We start from the raw sequence: 17,633 nt of genomic DNA on the forward strand, positions 1-17,633 counted from the left end.
GGGGGCGCCTGGGTGGGTCAGTTGGTTGAGCGACTGCCTTCGGCTCAGGTCATGATCCTGGAGTCCTGGGATGGAGTCCCGCATCGGGCTCCCTGCTCAGCAGGGAGTCTGCTTCTCCCTCTGACCACCCCCCCCATGCTCTCTCTCATGCTCTCTATCTCATTCTCTCTCAAATAAATGAAATCTTTAAAAAAAAAAAGTAAGAGGGACTCTACTAGGCAAATATATTTTTATCCTGTGGACTAAACTGACCATTGTTCTTACCAACATAATGTGCTTCATGTACTGATTAGATATCCTCACTCCCATCCCCACCTCAAAAGGAGTTTACTTACCTGTATTTACTGAAGAATTATAAAGACTACTGATTAAAAGAGAAAATTTAAAAAGTTTTTTACCATCATACTTTAAATATCAAGAAAAGCTGTTTTTTTAGTGTGACAAACCATTATAAAGTAATAAAAAAGTACTATGCCCCCCACAGTGTAGCCCATTTAAAACAAGCTTTACTAAAACTATACCCCAATGTGAAATCAGATCCTCCATAGTCTTGAAGGACACATTATCAATCTTTAGTTAAAGGGACTCATGTAATGAAAACAATTCTTAGTACATATATACTCATCTCATCTTAAAAAAAAAATAAAGTTATGTTAGGGGTGCCTGGCTGGTTCAATTGGTAGAGCATGCAAATCTTGATCTCAAGGGTCATTTCTAGCCCCACACATTACTTAAAAAACAAACAAAACAAAAACGTTAAGAGCTAGAATGAGTAGCGGAAATCCAACTCTTGTAGCAGACATTTATCTATTGCCCTCAAATAGCAGCTGAGTTTGCTGTGGAGTGAGTCTTTCCAGGTTTGGGGTAAAAGAAAAAGGAGATAAACACATCACAATATGATGTACACTATTTGGTACTATCGTTTTCACAGAAGGAAAGATTTAATCAGTAATTCAAAATGCTAAGAATTTGCCAAATATCTTTCTACCTCCCTTAAATTTAGTTATATTTTGATAAGCCATCTCAAAAAAGGATTTCAACTCTGTAAGATGCACAGGAACACAGAACATGTTTAATGGGAAAAAATAAAAATAGCTTTAAGTTAACCAGACTGTTAAGATGTATCAAAAACTTGTGTCCTAAAACAAATGTGGCAAATAACTTTAAAAAAAGAACTTATATTTAGGGAATATTAAACAAAGCCTATATGATACATACAATTACATTAAATTAAAGATTATGGTATAACTTTGGATATTGTTATCTGCTTAGCCCCGTTTCCTAAAGAATAGTAAGTGCATGCTTTCCCTCTAGAAACTGGAAGATGCACTATTGCCATGGAGCAAAGATATCACAGGTGAACTGGACATTGTGAAGGTTGGAATGTAAAGGTTAAATCACATCATTCAAATCCTTTAAATTCTAATTCCATCAACTCAGAGTTAAGCAGGGCCTTTTCCCACAGTTATCACATGCATACATATTTGAATACAGGCACAGAAACTTGTCATTTTTATTTGGGTAACAAAGGGTCTCCAATTTATACTGAAAAATAAGTCCTAATTATTATCACTCCTGTAAAAAAAATTTAGCACATTTTTCACAAATGATTTATGTAAAAGAGAAGAAAATACACATAATTTTATAATATCTTAAACTTTTTTATTCCCTACCAGAGACATTTTGTCTTCCGTTTTCTTTCAGTTTTCTACAATTTCCAAGTTGCACCTGTATTTAATACTGCTTTAATCTGCTAAAGACATTAACTGATTGCTTTCCTAAATCTAAGGATTATATAGTTTTAGTATAAATATATATCACATATTTTTGTAAAATTTTGACAAAACCGAATAAGCATGCCTTGTTTTAAGTCCATGCTCCTTCCACTGTTTATAAAATCTGATTTAATGATCAAAAATTCTTGGTTGTCATTCTTCAGTTACAACAGTCTCCCTTCTGAACTGCCACTCACTTCTTTTTACATAATAACAAGCAATAGAAAAACCAAAGAAATTATCTTAATCTTAGTTCTTCCTTTTGACACTATAAAATAATGTGATTTTTTTTTTTTTTAAATGAAACAAATACATCCAAAACTCAATACATTCAAATGAGCTGTGTCTCCTTTAAGGTGGTCACCTTGGAAGGCCACAGTTCATTATCCTAACTATGCTACCACTGCTCAAAATACCTTTCAAACTCTTTTGGGATCACCTTCAAAGCCAGCTGCATACTTTCTACTGTTACCTCAAAGATAGATTAATTTTTGGAAACTGTCCAAAGTCATTTGGTGCCAAGTGATGGTAACCATAAAAAAAATCAAGCTTGATAATACTTTCTGAAACAATGTGTGTCATAAAGTTAATAATGTGTATGACTTAAATTAGCTTTGGATGCAATTCTAAAAGAGCAAAACCCAAGAGGTTTTGAGCAATGGTAGATTGCTGGAATTAGGAAATAATTTTCCAGCATGATCACTATACAGGGTAACATTCATTTAGCTGTCTATGTTCTGGCATATTTGTTTAAAGTGAACATTCTGAGAGTTAGTATTTTTAAAAAGGAATATCATTCTTAGGAAAAAAAAAAGAATTTTATTCCTTTAAAGCATCACTTTAAAGTACGTACTATGCAATTGTTTTGTTAGAAACTAGTTCTCCTTACTTTATCAATAAAGACTACTTTAAAAAACTTGAAAGCAAATAACCAACTTATTTGCTCCCATGCTTTTTAAAATCATTAACCGAAGATAAAATAATTTGAAATTTCTAAGGTACTAAAAAACAAAACGAAAACCCCAAATGTAATAAAAACACATCAAGAACCAAACTACAATTTCTGAGCTGCACTGTTTATTTTGCTGCTTGAAACCTAAGTGACAGTATGCCACTATAATTATGGGGTTTCATCTAAACCTTTACTACACTGCAGGTACAGAAATATACGGACACATTTTTGGAGAATTGACATTTTGCAAAATGCAGCAAACATTTTAATTTATACATGAGAAAAGGAAGTGTTCAAAAGGGTATGCATTTCAAGTTATTGCAGGTTATTTGTGAGAGAATTTCTGCAGGTAAAACATGTTTAAATTTAACCAACGGTAACATGTCAGTGTATTTAAAATCATGACAAAAATCTTCTCTCTGGTCATGTTGCCCATGACAAATTACTATGATGTTGTATGTTTAGGGCAAGATGTCAATACAGCATAAATCCCATGGCATTTTGGTTTTCTTCTGGAGATTAAAGCTGTTTTTCTTGGGATAAATGCAGCAGCAAAACACAAACCAGTTGATCAAAAAAAGCACTTCTGCCATAACTCCAATAATTTTCAGGACACATCAACCGACAGTAGTTTTGCCATTCCCAGTTCTTTTAAGGATTACATCTCTGCACTGTTGCATTAAGTACGTCTGTGAAAGCTTGTTCTCTGTTAAGCCAGTTTACTGACTACAGCCTGGTTGAGAGAATTTAATTGGTTGGTCCATTTATCTAGTGCAGTATATCGGGCACCACCCCTCTTCTGATGATCCAATTCAAGGAGTTGGTTGACTTGATCAATTCGGCCATGAATAGTGCTAGAAATAAATAAATAAAAGACATGTCTACAAACCATTTTCACTGAGTGTAACTTTTAGACTAATGTTTCATAAAATATTTATAATATCAATAAATGCAAAAGAAGAAACTGCTGCCTCCACTAAGCGACCGAATTCAGGATTACTTATTTCATTCACTGCCTTATTAAAACTCTACACATAAACTGATTTCAGCTACCTTTTATCAGTTTCACTAAAAGAATCAACAGGCACAGACTTACCTGATTAATTAAGAGCAAATAAGCTTGTGAAGCTTTAAATACCATACAGCTTTTAAGAAAAATGTAATTTCAAAACTATTACATATCATGCCTTATACTTTTAAAAACAAAAAAAATACTATTCATTAAATAATTCCCTAGCTGGATGGGTCACATACAGAATTAGAAATCTTTCTGACAACCATTTACAACTTTTTCAGAAATCAAGGGCTTAATATGCTCACTCATTCACAAAAAGCCACCATGCATATATATATGTATCTCTTTTAATAGAAAATTATAGCCAGAGGGTGCTTTTTGTGAAAAATCAAGAATTCCACTGCTACCTTTGTTCCCATTATTCAAATGTTATGGTCCTAAACATTTTGTGATAAGAAACGGCCAAGTACTTACTTATCCAATATGCACTGCACCAGCAAGCTCTCCACATCAGCTACATCTATGTTTAACTCCTAAGACAAAAGACTCATTATAATTCTAGTAATTAACTTCTTTAAAGACTTTATGATAATGAATAATTATTCTGATTTTAAATTCATTCCCACCACTTAAAGGAAATTTAGTGAAAAGAAAATTTAAGACAAACTTCATTATCACTTCAAAATATTTCTGAGAACACAGGTCTGACCAAATTTAACTTTGTAGTTTTTAAAGTATATTCTTTTTTTTTTTTTTTAAGATTTTATTTATTTATTTGAGAGAGAGAGAGAGAGAGTGAGAGCAGGAACACAAGCGGGGTGAGTGGGAGAGGGAGAAGCAGGTTTCCCGCTGAGCAGGGAGCCCGATGCGTGGCTCGATCCCAGGACCCTAGGATCATGACCTGAGCCGAAGGCAGACACACTTAACGACTGAGCCACCCAGGTGCCCCTTTAAAGTATATTCCTACCACAGTTTTATTGTGGTTGGGTTAAAAACTACATCAATTATATATTTTAGCCACTACTCTGTCTCCTATAATGTTCTTTGAGGCTGAAGGAATCTTTAAAAAGAAATGTAATGATTCCTTATTTCTCTTTACTGTTAACTCAATTTATGCCAAGAAAACACAGAATAATTTACATTAAAAGGAAAGCCCTAAGTTATGCTATATTTTGAAAATGTATTATAAAAATGTTACCAAAAATAATTTTTAAATACACTGCATTTATAACTACAAATTATAAATATTAAGATCCATGAATATAAGTACCTTAGAAATAAAAGGAATATGTATTCTTGTGTAAGGCTTAATTAATTTTATGAGCACTTGTGTTCTGATGTTTCGCAAAAGCTCTGAAAGATAAGAATGAAAATAAATTTAACAGTTTGTATATCTGCATGAAACATTATGTACTTCTAAATCACATTAATTAACCATATCAATTATTTTCTCACAATCTTTCTACCTGGCAAGGACATAACGTGTTTGGTTTTTTTGGTTTGTTTTTAAGTAAGCTCTATGCCCAACATGGGGCTCAAACTCATCACCCCAAGATCAAGAGTAACATGCTCTACTGACTGAGCTAGCCAGGTGCCCCAGACATAAGGTATCTGGATCTAAAAATATTTGGGTCCAACTGACGCACAGTAAGACTAGAGGCTGCTAATCACAATTTTTTCTTGTTCCCACCTCCCTGATTTTGCTTATATGTTGTGATGCTACCTAAAATACCCTCTTGCCTTCTCAATAATACTCCACACTGCTCATCATCTCCTCTATAGCTAACATCTTTCAAGAAGCTCTGATTCATGCCAGTCAAGTCCCTTATTTTATGCTCTCTCAAAATCTAGAGTATTATATTTTATACAATGATCTTGCAATTTTCTCCAATTTTTTCACAGACAAGCATCTTATAAAAAACAACAACAAAAAACTAGACTGGAGTTCATGCATAAGACTTCTAAATTTTTCTATACCCATCATTCTAGCTTCATAAAAGAACTTTTAAAATGTCTGCTGAATGAAAGAGAAAGGAAGGTGGGGAAAGAAGAACATTACTTCCAAAGTATTCTTCAGATTTTCCTGATGCATCTGGAATTTAAGTATTTGAATGAGTTGTTCCAAATGGTCATTTAAAAACCCTCAAATAGCTCCATAAACAGGTGGGAACACTGGAGGTACAAAAGAGGCCCCAGAACAAGGAATGATATTTTGTCTTTGTTAATCCAACAGAACTTATTAAAAATCTCACACACTTCCTGGTACAACACCCTTCAAAGTAATGCATCTCCACATCATCTAGAGCAGACTATTTTTAAAGTTTTTGTTACTTGTCCAAAATCCTAAAAATTAACTTTGAACCTAAGTATCAATAATAAACACGCAACAATATCGAAATTAGAATAAAAAGTTAAAAGGGACAGACAGCCACCTTAAATGAAATGGACATCATATAAGAATTTGATTATGTTAATAAATAGCAGGAAACTGGTGAATGATTTCTTTAAAACAGCTTTATAATCTTAAGTAATATCCTACTCCATGACAGCATTTAGAAACATTTCTATACTTGGCAATACACAGAGGAAAACTAATTTAATTCCATGCAGCTCCATTCAGAAGCACTGCTTGAGGTGACACAGAAGGTAACTGAATCCAGTCAGCAGAAAGAGTATACCTTCAATGTGTTCCCTAATGAAAGGGTCATCCATGATGTTGCTGTGATTTGTTTTCAGAATCTTTTCAAATTCAGTGATGTCATTATTCTGATAGGCACTAAAAGAAAAAGTATAAATCTTGTCAAACATGAAGAAGTCATATATTAACTCAGATAATCCAAAATGCCTGTTTCTCAATTTTTATATGCAATAATCTAAGTTACATTATAGTTTCTGTTGTAGAAATCAGAGTTAAACACACACATCCTTCTGCAAATAAAATTAATTTCTTTTTTAATGCTTTTGGTTTTACAAAGATTAAATAAATCTTCTTTTGGGGTCATATACTATATTTATATATAGTTCATTAAAATCTTCTCAAAATCTTAACACTGTTAAAAACTGACAAATATAAAAACTGTTTAATGCTTGCTACTTTCAAATTAAATTGTGCATTTATCATTTAATCCCTAAGAAATGAGGTTTCATGCATACTACTATATGGAGGAGTATGGCCTTGTCTTTGAAATAAGACCCTACATTCTCTCTGAAGATTATTCAGAAATGCAGCTTCCTAATTTTTATCTTCTAGAAAGCTACCAGCAACTGCTAGAACTCTGCAAAGGAACATTTGATTCTAAATTTTCTCTAGCCTTAAAATTCCACTGAGTTATATAGCAAAAATATCAGTGGCAGGTAATTAGTGCCAAATGGGACACACACACAAAGGAGAGAGTGATGGACCCTGCTGCAGAAGGCCAAAGGCTGATTTATGTTCATAATTCTGAGGTGTCTAGTATCTACTCTTAAAATAACTCTGTAGGGCACTATGGGGATTGCTAAAGGTGCTGAGAAGGAAGAAGCCAACCTTCTGGATATGGCACCACTGTCTGCTTTATATGTAAGACATATCATCAGCCATTCTGCACGCCCTCTGCTGTGCTTCCATCTGTTGGGTCGCAATGTAACTTCATGTTAGGGGCAGGTGATTCAAGTGCTTCAACAGGAATTATTTTCCTCTAGTCTGCTGGCAACTGACTAGGAAGATAAAATTAGGAAGCATTACTTTCTCACCTACCCCAAATACATTATTGCAAAATATACTACAGGAGGATATATTCAAGTAGTGAAACACTTGCACATGTGTATATTTTAACCAAGAGACATGCTTCCACTATTTAAGTGACTTAAAAAAAATCTTATACAAAATGTGGGACAGCACAAGCCACTTGCTTGGATCAAAATTTATCATTAAAATAAACTAGAGTTCCAATATAGAGGTTTCACTGGAGTAAACTGTATGATATAGTAAATACATAAATATAGCTATTACCTTTTTACAGGTCTGATAAATCAGCCCTTTTGTCCATTTTAATGTATTTAACCAATTTAATTTAGATGAAATATTAATGTCTAGGGCAAACTCTCCCTCAATTTTTCTTTAAGAGTTTTAAAAGTTTAAACTGTTGCTTAACAATTTAACTTTATAAATATTTTTCTAAAATATTATGAAGTGAATCTCTAGCTAAATCATCTTTTAGTTAATGTGGCCAAATGCTGAGTAATAAACCATTTGAAATAAAGATGGAGAAATCTCCTTTCATAACTAAAATCAACTTAATTCAACAAATACATACTAGAATAAAGAAATAAATAAAAGAAAATATTGTTTTAAAAGTAGGTTCCATGCCTAGCATGGAGCCCAACACGAGGCCTGAACTTGACCCTGAGATCAAGACCTGAGCCAAAATCAGGAATTGGACCTTAAACCAACTGAGCCACCCAAGCGCACGAAAGAAATTGATTTTTTCATGTTGCAATTTAGAGTTCTTATCTCCTGACTATTCCTAGTCCCCTTAAAATAAAATCATTCTTATTTTTTACAGCTAAAATGAGAAGTTTCCTTAAACAAACCTAGTAATTTGTAAAACCTATAGCCAGATAAAAACAAAGTAAATGAGGACATTTTACATAGGAACCCAAACAATATCATGTAATAAGCTATTTTCTCCAAGTATATAAAAGACTATTAAAAGAATGTCTTATCACTTCTGTTATCTACATACATATGCAAAAAATCCCACCCTACTCTATGTCCCTAATATTCTTCCTGCCTTGGTAAACTCAGCTGCACAATCTAAAACAAAAGACTTGAAGAAACCTAGGCTCCATTTATTCCCAGCCCAGAGGAAAATTTTTCTTGCTCACTGATTTCTTTTCCAAAGTAGGCTTCTTTTCTAGGCTTTTCGCTTTGTTTTATCTTCTACATTTTATTTAATATTAATTGATCATAGCAGGTTTTTCAGTTGCTAACAATAATACTGTGGAAGTCATCAATAAATCCTTGGGTTTCTTACCAGTATGACCCCTCTGCTCCTCACCCCAGAAAATTTATCTGAGGTAAACTTTTTTTAAATGATTTTTTAAATCCTGTCAACTGAGAAAATATGGTAATAAAGACATTGTCTTGTTGAAAATTTTTGATTTATGTGGACCAATTCATAATTTCATTTTGGATTAAGGCAGGTAGAAACAGCAAACACTGTGAAATTGTTTTAAAATATCTACAATCAGTTTTCTACTGAAAAATAGCACAGACACAAACATGTAGATAATAAGGAAAAAAACAGCCAATATGATACTATATAAATCAATACTATATAAAATCTTGTGATTAACACAAACAGAATAAATGACTTCAAAAGATAAAAATTTCACAAACTTTGGAATATTTCAAAACGAAATACAAGAGAGTAAATTTGGAATATTAACTAAATTCTCAAAATTTCTCTCCCTCTTTCCCCTCTAATTCACTGCTTTAAGGAAATTTACCTTAACCGAAATATAAAATCTTACCTTACTAAATTCGTCATTGCTAGAATTTCTGGATCATTTTTGTATGGTTTGGCCTAAGCACAGTAAGGAAAAAAAAAAAAAAGAAAGAAAAATTATCTATGCTATATGTACAAAGAAAGAATAACATTTATTTCCAGAAAAGACAGCCGACAGAAATGAACACACACATACCTCCTGTGAGTCAAATGGATTTATTCCCGATTTCATTAGCATATTTGCTAAAACCAAATATTTTAAGCAAGTGGTTCGTCTTGGACTTCCCGATTCATCATAATTCTTGAAGGCTTCAAAAAAATCAGTGTGTGCCTTTTCAAATTCACCTTCTCTCAAGTGCATTTTACCACCACATTCTATAAAGAATAAAACAGGATAAAAGGGCATTTGCAGTTCTGTAGTAAGATTGAGCACTTTATAAAAATCAAATGAAAACTATGACAGTGGCTTTCCAGTCTTTTAATTCTAAGGCCTGAATAGTACTAGCCCCAAGGTACTCAATTTAATTCTTTTTTTAGGGGGCAGGGGGAGAGGAGAAAGGGAGAGGGGATAGGGAAAAGGAGAGAGAGAATCTAAAGCAGGCTCCGTGCTCAGCATGGAGCCGGATGCTGGGCTTGATCTCACAACCCTGAGATCATGACCTGAGCTGAAATCAAAGGGCCAGATGCTTAACCAACTAAGCCACGCAGGTGCCCCAGTACTCACTTTAATTCTAAAAAGCAAGTTCTTCATTATAAACATCAAAGAAGCATTTGCAAATCTTTATTCTCAGTTGAGGCAGGAAATAATTTTATGTATATCATTATAATTCAAGAACAGAAGTTCTTCCCCCTGCTCAACTCCCCCAGTCTTGAGAGTAGAACTTCTGTAGAGTTCACTGATATAAAATTTTACAAGACAAAAAATTCAATTTCTAATTCTAATTTCTTTCTAAGACTAGATCATTTCATTGATTTTACTACTTTGCCATTTATTTTCACTAAAACAGAAACAACCTTCAGAGTCATTCAATCATATACAATGACACCCTGGTATCTTCCCATGACACTGCCCACCCTTCTCCTAACAAAACTTGCCTCTGATGACTCCCATGATCAGTGGATGAGGGATGGCAGACTTGATATGAAGTGACTGTTCATAGAGTGCTTTAAGTTTTTTGTTATTCTTCTGTGCTGTGTACATTTGAATTTCCAAAGCGTATATTTCTAATAACTGTGTACCTTTTTTCAGGTCATCTTCTCCATCATCAGTCTAAGAAAGCAAATAATGAACTTTAGTTAAAATATAATTCACAGTCAACCTACTAATTTTTATTTGAGTTAGCCTGAGATCCTTATGTTTATAATACTAATTCTGTGTGAAAATGTACTACAAATTTTAATTAAGATCTAGAACATTAAGAACACTACCTTTAATAGCCAAAAAGGAATGCACACACCCTTTGTACTTTCTAGTCATTCAATAAGGAAAAAGTGACTAGAAGTATTTTATAATATATAAAATGTTATAATGTTTGTTTCTATCTAGGAGATTCTTTATGGTCTTCCCCAAATCTTCACAACCACTTTATATCTACTGATTTGATCAAAAAGCAATTCCAAGTGCCAGGCACTGGGTCTACCTTGGAGAAATACACAGTTAAATAAGCTAATGTTCCTGGCCCCCAAAAGTTCACAATCTAGAAGATTAATCTGTCAATAGATAAATTACAACATAAATAATGATTCTATTTGAAGCATGAACCAAGTGCCCAGAAGAATGGAAGGGAGTGACTAACTGCTGATGGATGTCAAAGGAATAACAAAGGTGGTAAGATTTGAGTTCAACTTTGAAAAATAACCAACAGCCTACAAATACAGGCCGTGAAAAATAGCAGAGGCAACAGTCAGATAATCATAAATACCAAGCCCTTACACAAAGCCAAAATTTATTATTTGGTCTTCCAACAGAATTCTGTTTAGTCATTCACTAATGAATCACAACCAGAGTAAAATATATGATATGTAAGACACAATTTGTACACCTAGATTATGTCTCTGCTATAAGGTTATTTGCAATCAGATAAAATTTTCTTATGTTCCAAAATAAACTGAGCAAAACCTTCACCAGAGGGCTTTTTCGTATTCCGTATATAAACGCTGAAAGACCCTCTTCCATTTAGAAATGGCTTCTTTATCATTTCCACTTCACATGGAACTGAGCTCACAGTTGTTTATGCATCAGACTAAGCTCTTCTAAGAATGTGTAGATAAGAAATAAATCATAAATAACTAATCTGCTTTATGAAGCAAAGCTATTGAGTTTTTTTTTTTTTAAGATTTTATTTATTTATTTGAGACAGAGAGAGAACATGAGTGGGGGGGAGAGGGAGAGGAAGAGGGAGAAATAGACTCCCCACTAAGCAGGGAGTCTGATGCCGGGCTAGGTCCCAGGACCCCAGGATCATGACCTGAGCCAAAGGCAGCAGCTTAACCAATTGAGCCACCCAGGTGCCCCGAAGCAAAACTATTATGAAATAAAAACATTTTCTTTTGTAAAAAAGCTAAAAAAAAAAAAAAAAAAGTTAAATGAAAATACATGCAGGTGATTATTTTTTTTTATTTTTTAAAGATTTTTTAATTTATTCATTTGAGACAGAGAGATAGAGAGAGAGAGGGAGAGAGAGAGCATGAGCAGGGGAGAGGCAGAGGGAGGGAGAAGCAAGCTCCCCAATGAGCCAGGAGCCCAGTGTGGGGCTCGATCCCAGCACCCTGGGATCATGACCTGAGCTAAAGGCAGACGCTTAACCATCTGAGCCACCCAGGCGCCCCGAAGCAAAACTATTATGAAATAAAAACATTTTCTTTTGTAAAAAACCTAAACAAAACAAAACAAAACAAAAACACCTTAAAAAAAAAGTTAAATGAAAATACATGCAGGTGATTAATTTAAAACTTTCCTGATCAACCTTTCTCCCATTCACAGAAATAACATACAATTAAGATAATAGTACACAGCATAGGAAGAGGTTAAAAACATTTAAAATAGTATTTCCACATAAATTTTAAACTACTATGAAATAACTTATTGATCAAGACAAAAAAGAAAACACAAAATTATAACCACAGTTAAAAAGTTATAGAGGTGCACTGTGCAAATCATGTGGCCATTCAAATTTAAATTAAGTAAAATTAAAAACTCAGGCACATTTCAACTGCCTGATGACATGTAGCTGGTGCTATCATATTAGTGCAGATACAGAATATTTCTAGTTTCTAGCATCATATGAGGTTCTAATGGACAATACTGTTACAGAAGATTCATATATTATAAACTACATATGAAATATCTTTATTACATGTCTCTAATGTTCTTTCTGATTTTCACAGGGTATATAACTAAATATGAAAGGCTTATTCTTAATATGCATTAATGACTAGCCTATTTGTTTATGGATACCTGTGCCTCACTCCACAAAAATAATGATTTAAACAGGAAGAAATGTAATACTCAGAAAAAATGAGTATTGGTATCTTATCGGTATCTTATTTACCAAATTTGATTTTGGGGATGAATCTTGAACAAAACATTCCTAAGTAAGTTTCAAATATAATTTTTTCTTATGTTTTTATTATGAAGAAATATTAAGAAAAAAAGAAGAGAATGCTACCTGGCAGGATTGATGTAACTGACGTAAAATTTTTTGAAGCTTTCCATATTCTTCTCGTTCTAAATATAATTTCCCAAGCTGTAAAAGAATACACTTATTAAAATTAAAAGATTTCAAGAGGAAAAGGCATGAATCTTTAGGAGAGTTTATTAAATACACTCTCCCACTCTTCAAAAAAAAAAGTAATTGTAATTGTTACCTTTGTGTTTGTCTTAAACCACAGTCTATCATTCTTAGCATCTTTCAAAGCTTCCAGTGTTGTTTCATAGAATTCCTGCAGTAAATCCATCTGACATAAAAAATCAGAATTCTATAATTGTAAACAGCAAATTTGTACCTGTTAATAAAGTTAATTTGAACAAACTAAAAGTGCATCTTTGAACTTTAATACACATAAGATACACGATCTGTTTCTGAATGTGTCAGTCTATAATTTAATAAAACCTTAGCAAAACAGAGACCAAATTTACAAAAAGTGCCTAGATCTGTTTTTATGTGAGTTTTTAAAAAGTAAAACCCAGAAAATACCTAATGCTCTAAAAGTATGATTTGTCCTTTCTAATCTAATAACTCTAATAACTCATTTTATATTGATGGAAGTGAATGGCATACACATTGAACTAGTTGTGCTGTTATTAATAGTGTGTATCCTATTCACTCAACTCTCATTTGGTACCTGCTACGTGGCAAACACTAGGCAAGCAGCTAAAGAAACAAAGAATAAGCTTCCCTCAAAAATTCTTCTATAAATATAATTAATCAAGTAACTGAACTACACAGCTCTTAAGTTACTGGGAAACTGCTGGAGTTAGGTAGAGGGTAAAGTCTAGCACAATTTTAGCTGTGTCTAAACACCATCAATTCACCAATCTGAGTGTGACATTTTTTCATGGAAATCATTCTATTTTGCATTATGATAAGCTCCCCTACCTACCCTCCTCTCCCCCACATCGGGCTCTGTCTTTGTTTGAATACCTGATTCTCTAGATCTCTACTTAACAGGATCAAGAGAAAGAGGGCCATGACAACAGGAAAGTTTAATACTTTCAGAAAAGGCTGCCTATCTATTCATGACTGCTGATGGCATACTGAATAAGTTGAGTACCTCCCACCCAATATTTGTTCTTACTTTCAAAGACAAAAAATGTACATATAAGAGCACGAAGCAACACACAATCTTGAAGTTTGAAATTAATTCCCCCCCACCAACATCTGGCATACCATTTATAAATAGTGTACCAAAAATGTTTTGATACACTTGTTTGTAAAACTCAGAATATATTTCCCCACATAAGAAAAGCCCCCCCCCAATATGTAACAACTCTATAATTAGTGCCATTAATTACTAATGTTTTAACAAAACATACACAGTTGACCCTTGAATAACATGTTTGAACTGCGTGGGTCTACTTATACGTGGATTTTTTCTGATAAATACAGTACAGTACTATAAAATATATTTTCTCTTCCTTATGATTTTCTCCATAACATTTTCTTTTCTTTAGTTTACTGTAAGAATACAGTACACACATAACATACAAAATATGCTGATCAACTGTTTATGTTATAGGTAAAGCTTCTGGTCAACAGCAGGCTATTAGTAGTTAAGTTTTTGAGGAATCAATAGTTATGCCACAGATTTTCAACTGCATGGCAGGGGGCAGAGGGGAGGGGCTTGGCACCCTAACCCTCATGTTGTTCAAGGGTCAGTTTTAAGTTTATTTTTCTCTATTTCCTTTACATATATTTTAGATATAAAGAGTAAAATAAACTATCTTAAGAAATAAGAATGACATCTAGCAGAAAAGACAGAATGAGATTCTGAGATGAACATTTTTTATTACGAATATGGAAAGTATTAAACATTTTAAGAAATCCTAAATGACATGGGAGAATAAATGACATAGAGAATACTTCTTGTGGTAAAATATCACGGTGTTTAAGTTATGTTGCTTAAAAGAATATGAACAGCAATCCAATTAAAAATTATCTTAGCAATACAATAAAATCACCATTGCTTTTCTTAATAACCAAAATCTAGAATAACAAAAGCTCTATCCTTCCCAAGGCCCACTGTAGTTTCTTCATCATTAGCCCTTTCTTTCATCATCCATCATCCACCCATTCTTTGTAAAAGCATTTACTAAACACCTACTGAGTAATGTCAAGTACTAATATGAGTATAGGGTCTCCTTTCAAGGATCTTTAATCAAATCTACACAAATCTAACGGAAGTGGTGATGGAGTTTATTGGAAAGAACTATGTTAGTAACTATATGGGAGTTTAAACCTGCAAAAGTTGTGTGCAGATTATGTACCTCAAGATATTATTTGAAGAGATTTAGCTAGTTATTGCCTTTTAATATTGTATGATTAGTACTATAATTAAGAAAATAGTATATATTATTTCTAAAGCACATTAATGCCTGGTATAACTGCTTAACTAGAAATCTCTAGGCCTTAAAAAAAAAGAACAAAGCCTTTAGTATAAATAATTATAAAAAGTTGGAAGGGTTTGTTACAATGTAATAGTATAAATAATAACACATTGGTAAGTACCAAGAGCAAAAACCAGACTCTAACCTGTTTAGAAGTGGAGATATAATCAAGAATAGAATTAATGGATTTTTCAGAATAATTTCTTGTGACTGCACTCCGAATATAGGTCAATAGTTGTTTATATCTGTTCATCATTTCTGGAAAGTTTGTCTGTCAGGGAAGAAAAATGCATTATTAGATATGTATTTATGTGCTAAAATAGCTACATGATTAAGACTATAGCACATACTACTATGAAAAACAAAGTTTTATGATAAAGTACGTATGACAGAAACACTATAAACATTTTTGCTTAAATTTGGAATTTCTAGGTTACTGACGCATGAACCAAATTTATGAAGTTACCATGAAAAAGTACATTTTACAGATTCTCAAAATTTCAGATATTGTTCTCATTGCACAACATTTACTGAAATCCTAAGAACTACTAAAATATTCACAGACCAAAAAATAAATATAAATCCAATTTTTCAAATGCCTTGGGTACCAACTATGCAGGTATCAGCTATATCCTCTCCTGAAGATTTACCCCTTGATGAGAAAGCTCTCTAACAATAGTGGTATGTTTCTTTTCTCCCTATATTATTGGTTGGCTCATGATAAAATGTGAAGTGAAAGAATCTTTTCTAGCCCGGGTACTCATCCCACTATCAAGAAAAGTCCTCCCACCCAAGGCTCTACTCAATAGTATATGTAGCTAACGTTGCTATTCCTTGCAGGACTATTTGCACTACTGTGGTTATCTGAGGAAACATGAGAGATCTGAGGAAATAAAGAACTACCAGTCAAATTTCCAACACTTAAGTATTTTGGTGGATGGTCTATCCTCCCTCAAAGTAGATCATATAAGTCATTTTATGAGTCTAACCTGATAATCTGCATCCACAGTCCCCACAATCTCCAACTGCTATTAATCCTTCTTTTCACTGGGTTCTACTCTACTTTCAATCAGGGAGGGGGAACACTGGAAGATATAGTTTTTCTTGACTAATAGACCATGTGTGTTTATGAACATGAGAAGACTCCCTGAAATCTAAGCAAGAACTGAATTACAAAAAAGGAAACAATAGTTGGCATAATTGGAAATAGGTAGTTTGATATATATTACTAAGGCTTTTCCCATTGTTCTGTCCATTTTTTCCCACCTATGCCAGTACCATGTAAGGGTAAATAATAGGTAATATCCTATCAGTGAGCTGTTAAAACCCAAGTTACAGAACATATCTTATGGCAAAAGGCAAATCAGAAATAGACTGTCCTAACTTGGAGATTGTATCTGGATACTGAAATAGGATTTTAGCAAAAAGTTAGTTTTGAATTCATTTTCTTATGCTCTTATAATTTTAAAGCACATTTTTCAATAATTATGTTACTGTATTTAAAGACTAAGGGAGGATTAGGTAAATTACAGTGGTAAACACAGAGCAGTTGATAACAAACCCTTCCAACTTTTTACTGCTCAAAACCTTCACGCAGCATCATGAGTCCTATTCTGAATCCAACCAGAAAACGAGGGATGGAAGCTGAAACTACTATTCACAGATGCTGTTTGAGCAAATAAAAGGTAGAGAAGGAAGGTAGGTAAAGTAACACAAACTACAAATAATCCTCTTACTTCCCATCTTGGCTCAAGGTAAAATGGTAAAATAAGCCTTATGGGTAGCGTATATTTAAATGGGCTCAAAAACTGAACCACTGCTAGTATGTTAAGATAGCAGTTTTCTAGAGTCTCTAGGTATTATTTCAAATCATAGAATCTTAAGAGTTGAACATGGGGCTTCTAATGTCACTAAAATTGTTTAGTCAAAATCTCTGTCCTTGACACCTGATGCTTCTCCCACATATCCTTCTAAGCTATTAATTTAAATATAGTATGTGTATTTAATATTTTCACAAATAATAAATGGAGAGAAAGCACAAGGGCTTTCTTTGTGCAACAGAGAGATATTTTTGAGAATATCAGAGCAGAACTAGAAAGGGTAAATTCAAGATAAACATTTTCCCTTCTTCAACTATATTTAAATGCAACATGCAATATACTTATTAATGTTTAACATGTTTTGAATAGTCTTGATATTTTGGGAGGAAGAATGAGCTAAAATATTTTGTGGATAGTTTCTGTAGATGTCATGGAGGGCCCCTCCTTTTGAAGGTAGGTGAGGATGCCAGAGTGAG

At 33.4% G+C, this 17,633-nt stretch overlaps 1 protein-coding gene across 2 annotated transcripts in view; it reads right to left on the reverse strand.

Annotated features, from left to right (window-relative positions):
- Positions 1-1,489: 1,489 nt before the first annotated feature.
- Positions 1,490-17,633, reverse strand: part of COPS2 (COP9 signalosome subunit 2) — a 29,400-nt gene continuing 13,256 nt past the window's right edge. Inside the window, exons 4-13 of one of the 2 annotated variants that reach the window (XM_034994678.1) lie at positions 15,483-15,608; positions 13,099-13,188; positions 12,900-12,977; positions 10,327-10,501; positions 9,428-9,606; positions 9,257-9,309; positions 6,421-6,518; positions 5,013-5,095; positions 4,217-4,275; positions 1,490-3,581 (exon numbers count right to left, since the gene is read on the reverse strand). In XM_034994678.1, coding sequence (XP_034850569.1) covers positions 3,437-3,581; positions 4,217-4,275; positions 5,013-5,095; positions 6,421-6,518; positions 9,257-9,309; positions 9,428-9,606; positions 10,327-10,501; positions 12,900-12,977; positions 13,099-13,188; positions 15,483-15,608 — 1,086 coding nt within the window. In that variant the 3' untranslated portion in view covers positions 1,490-3,436. Of the gene's footprint in view, positions 3,582-4,216; positions 4,276-5,012; positions 5,096-6,420; positions 6,519-9,256; positions 9,310-9,427; positions 9,607-10,326; positions 10,502-12,899; positions 12,978-13,098; positions 13,210-15,482; positions 15,609-17,633 lie in introns of both variants that reach the window. The other variant, XM_034994677.1, reaches the window with a different exon arrangement.

Source organism: Mirounga leonina, unplaced genomic scaffold (genome assembly GCF_011800145.1).
Source record: "Mirounga leonina isolate KUSES-001 unplaced genomic scaffold, KU_Mleo_1.0 Mir_91, whole genome shotgun sequence".
Taxonomy (NCBI): Eukaryota; Metazoa; Chordata; class Mammalia; order Carnivora; family Phocidae; genus Mirounga; species Mirounga leonina.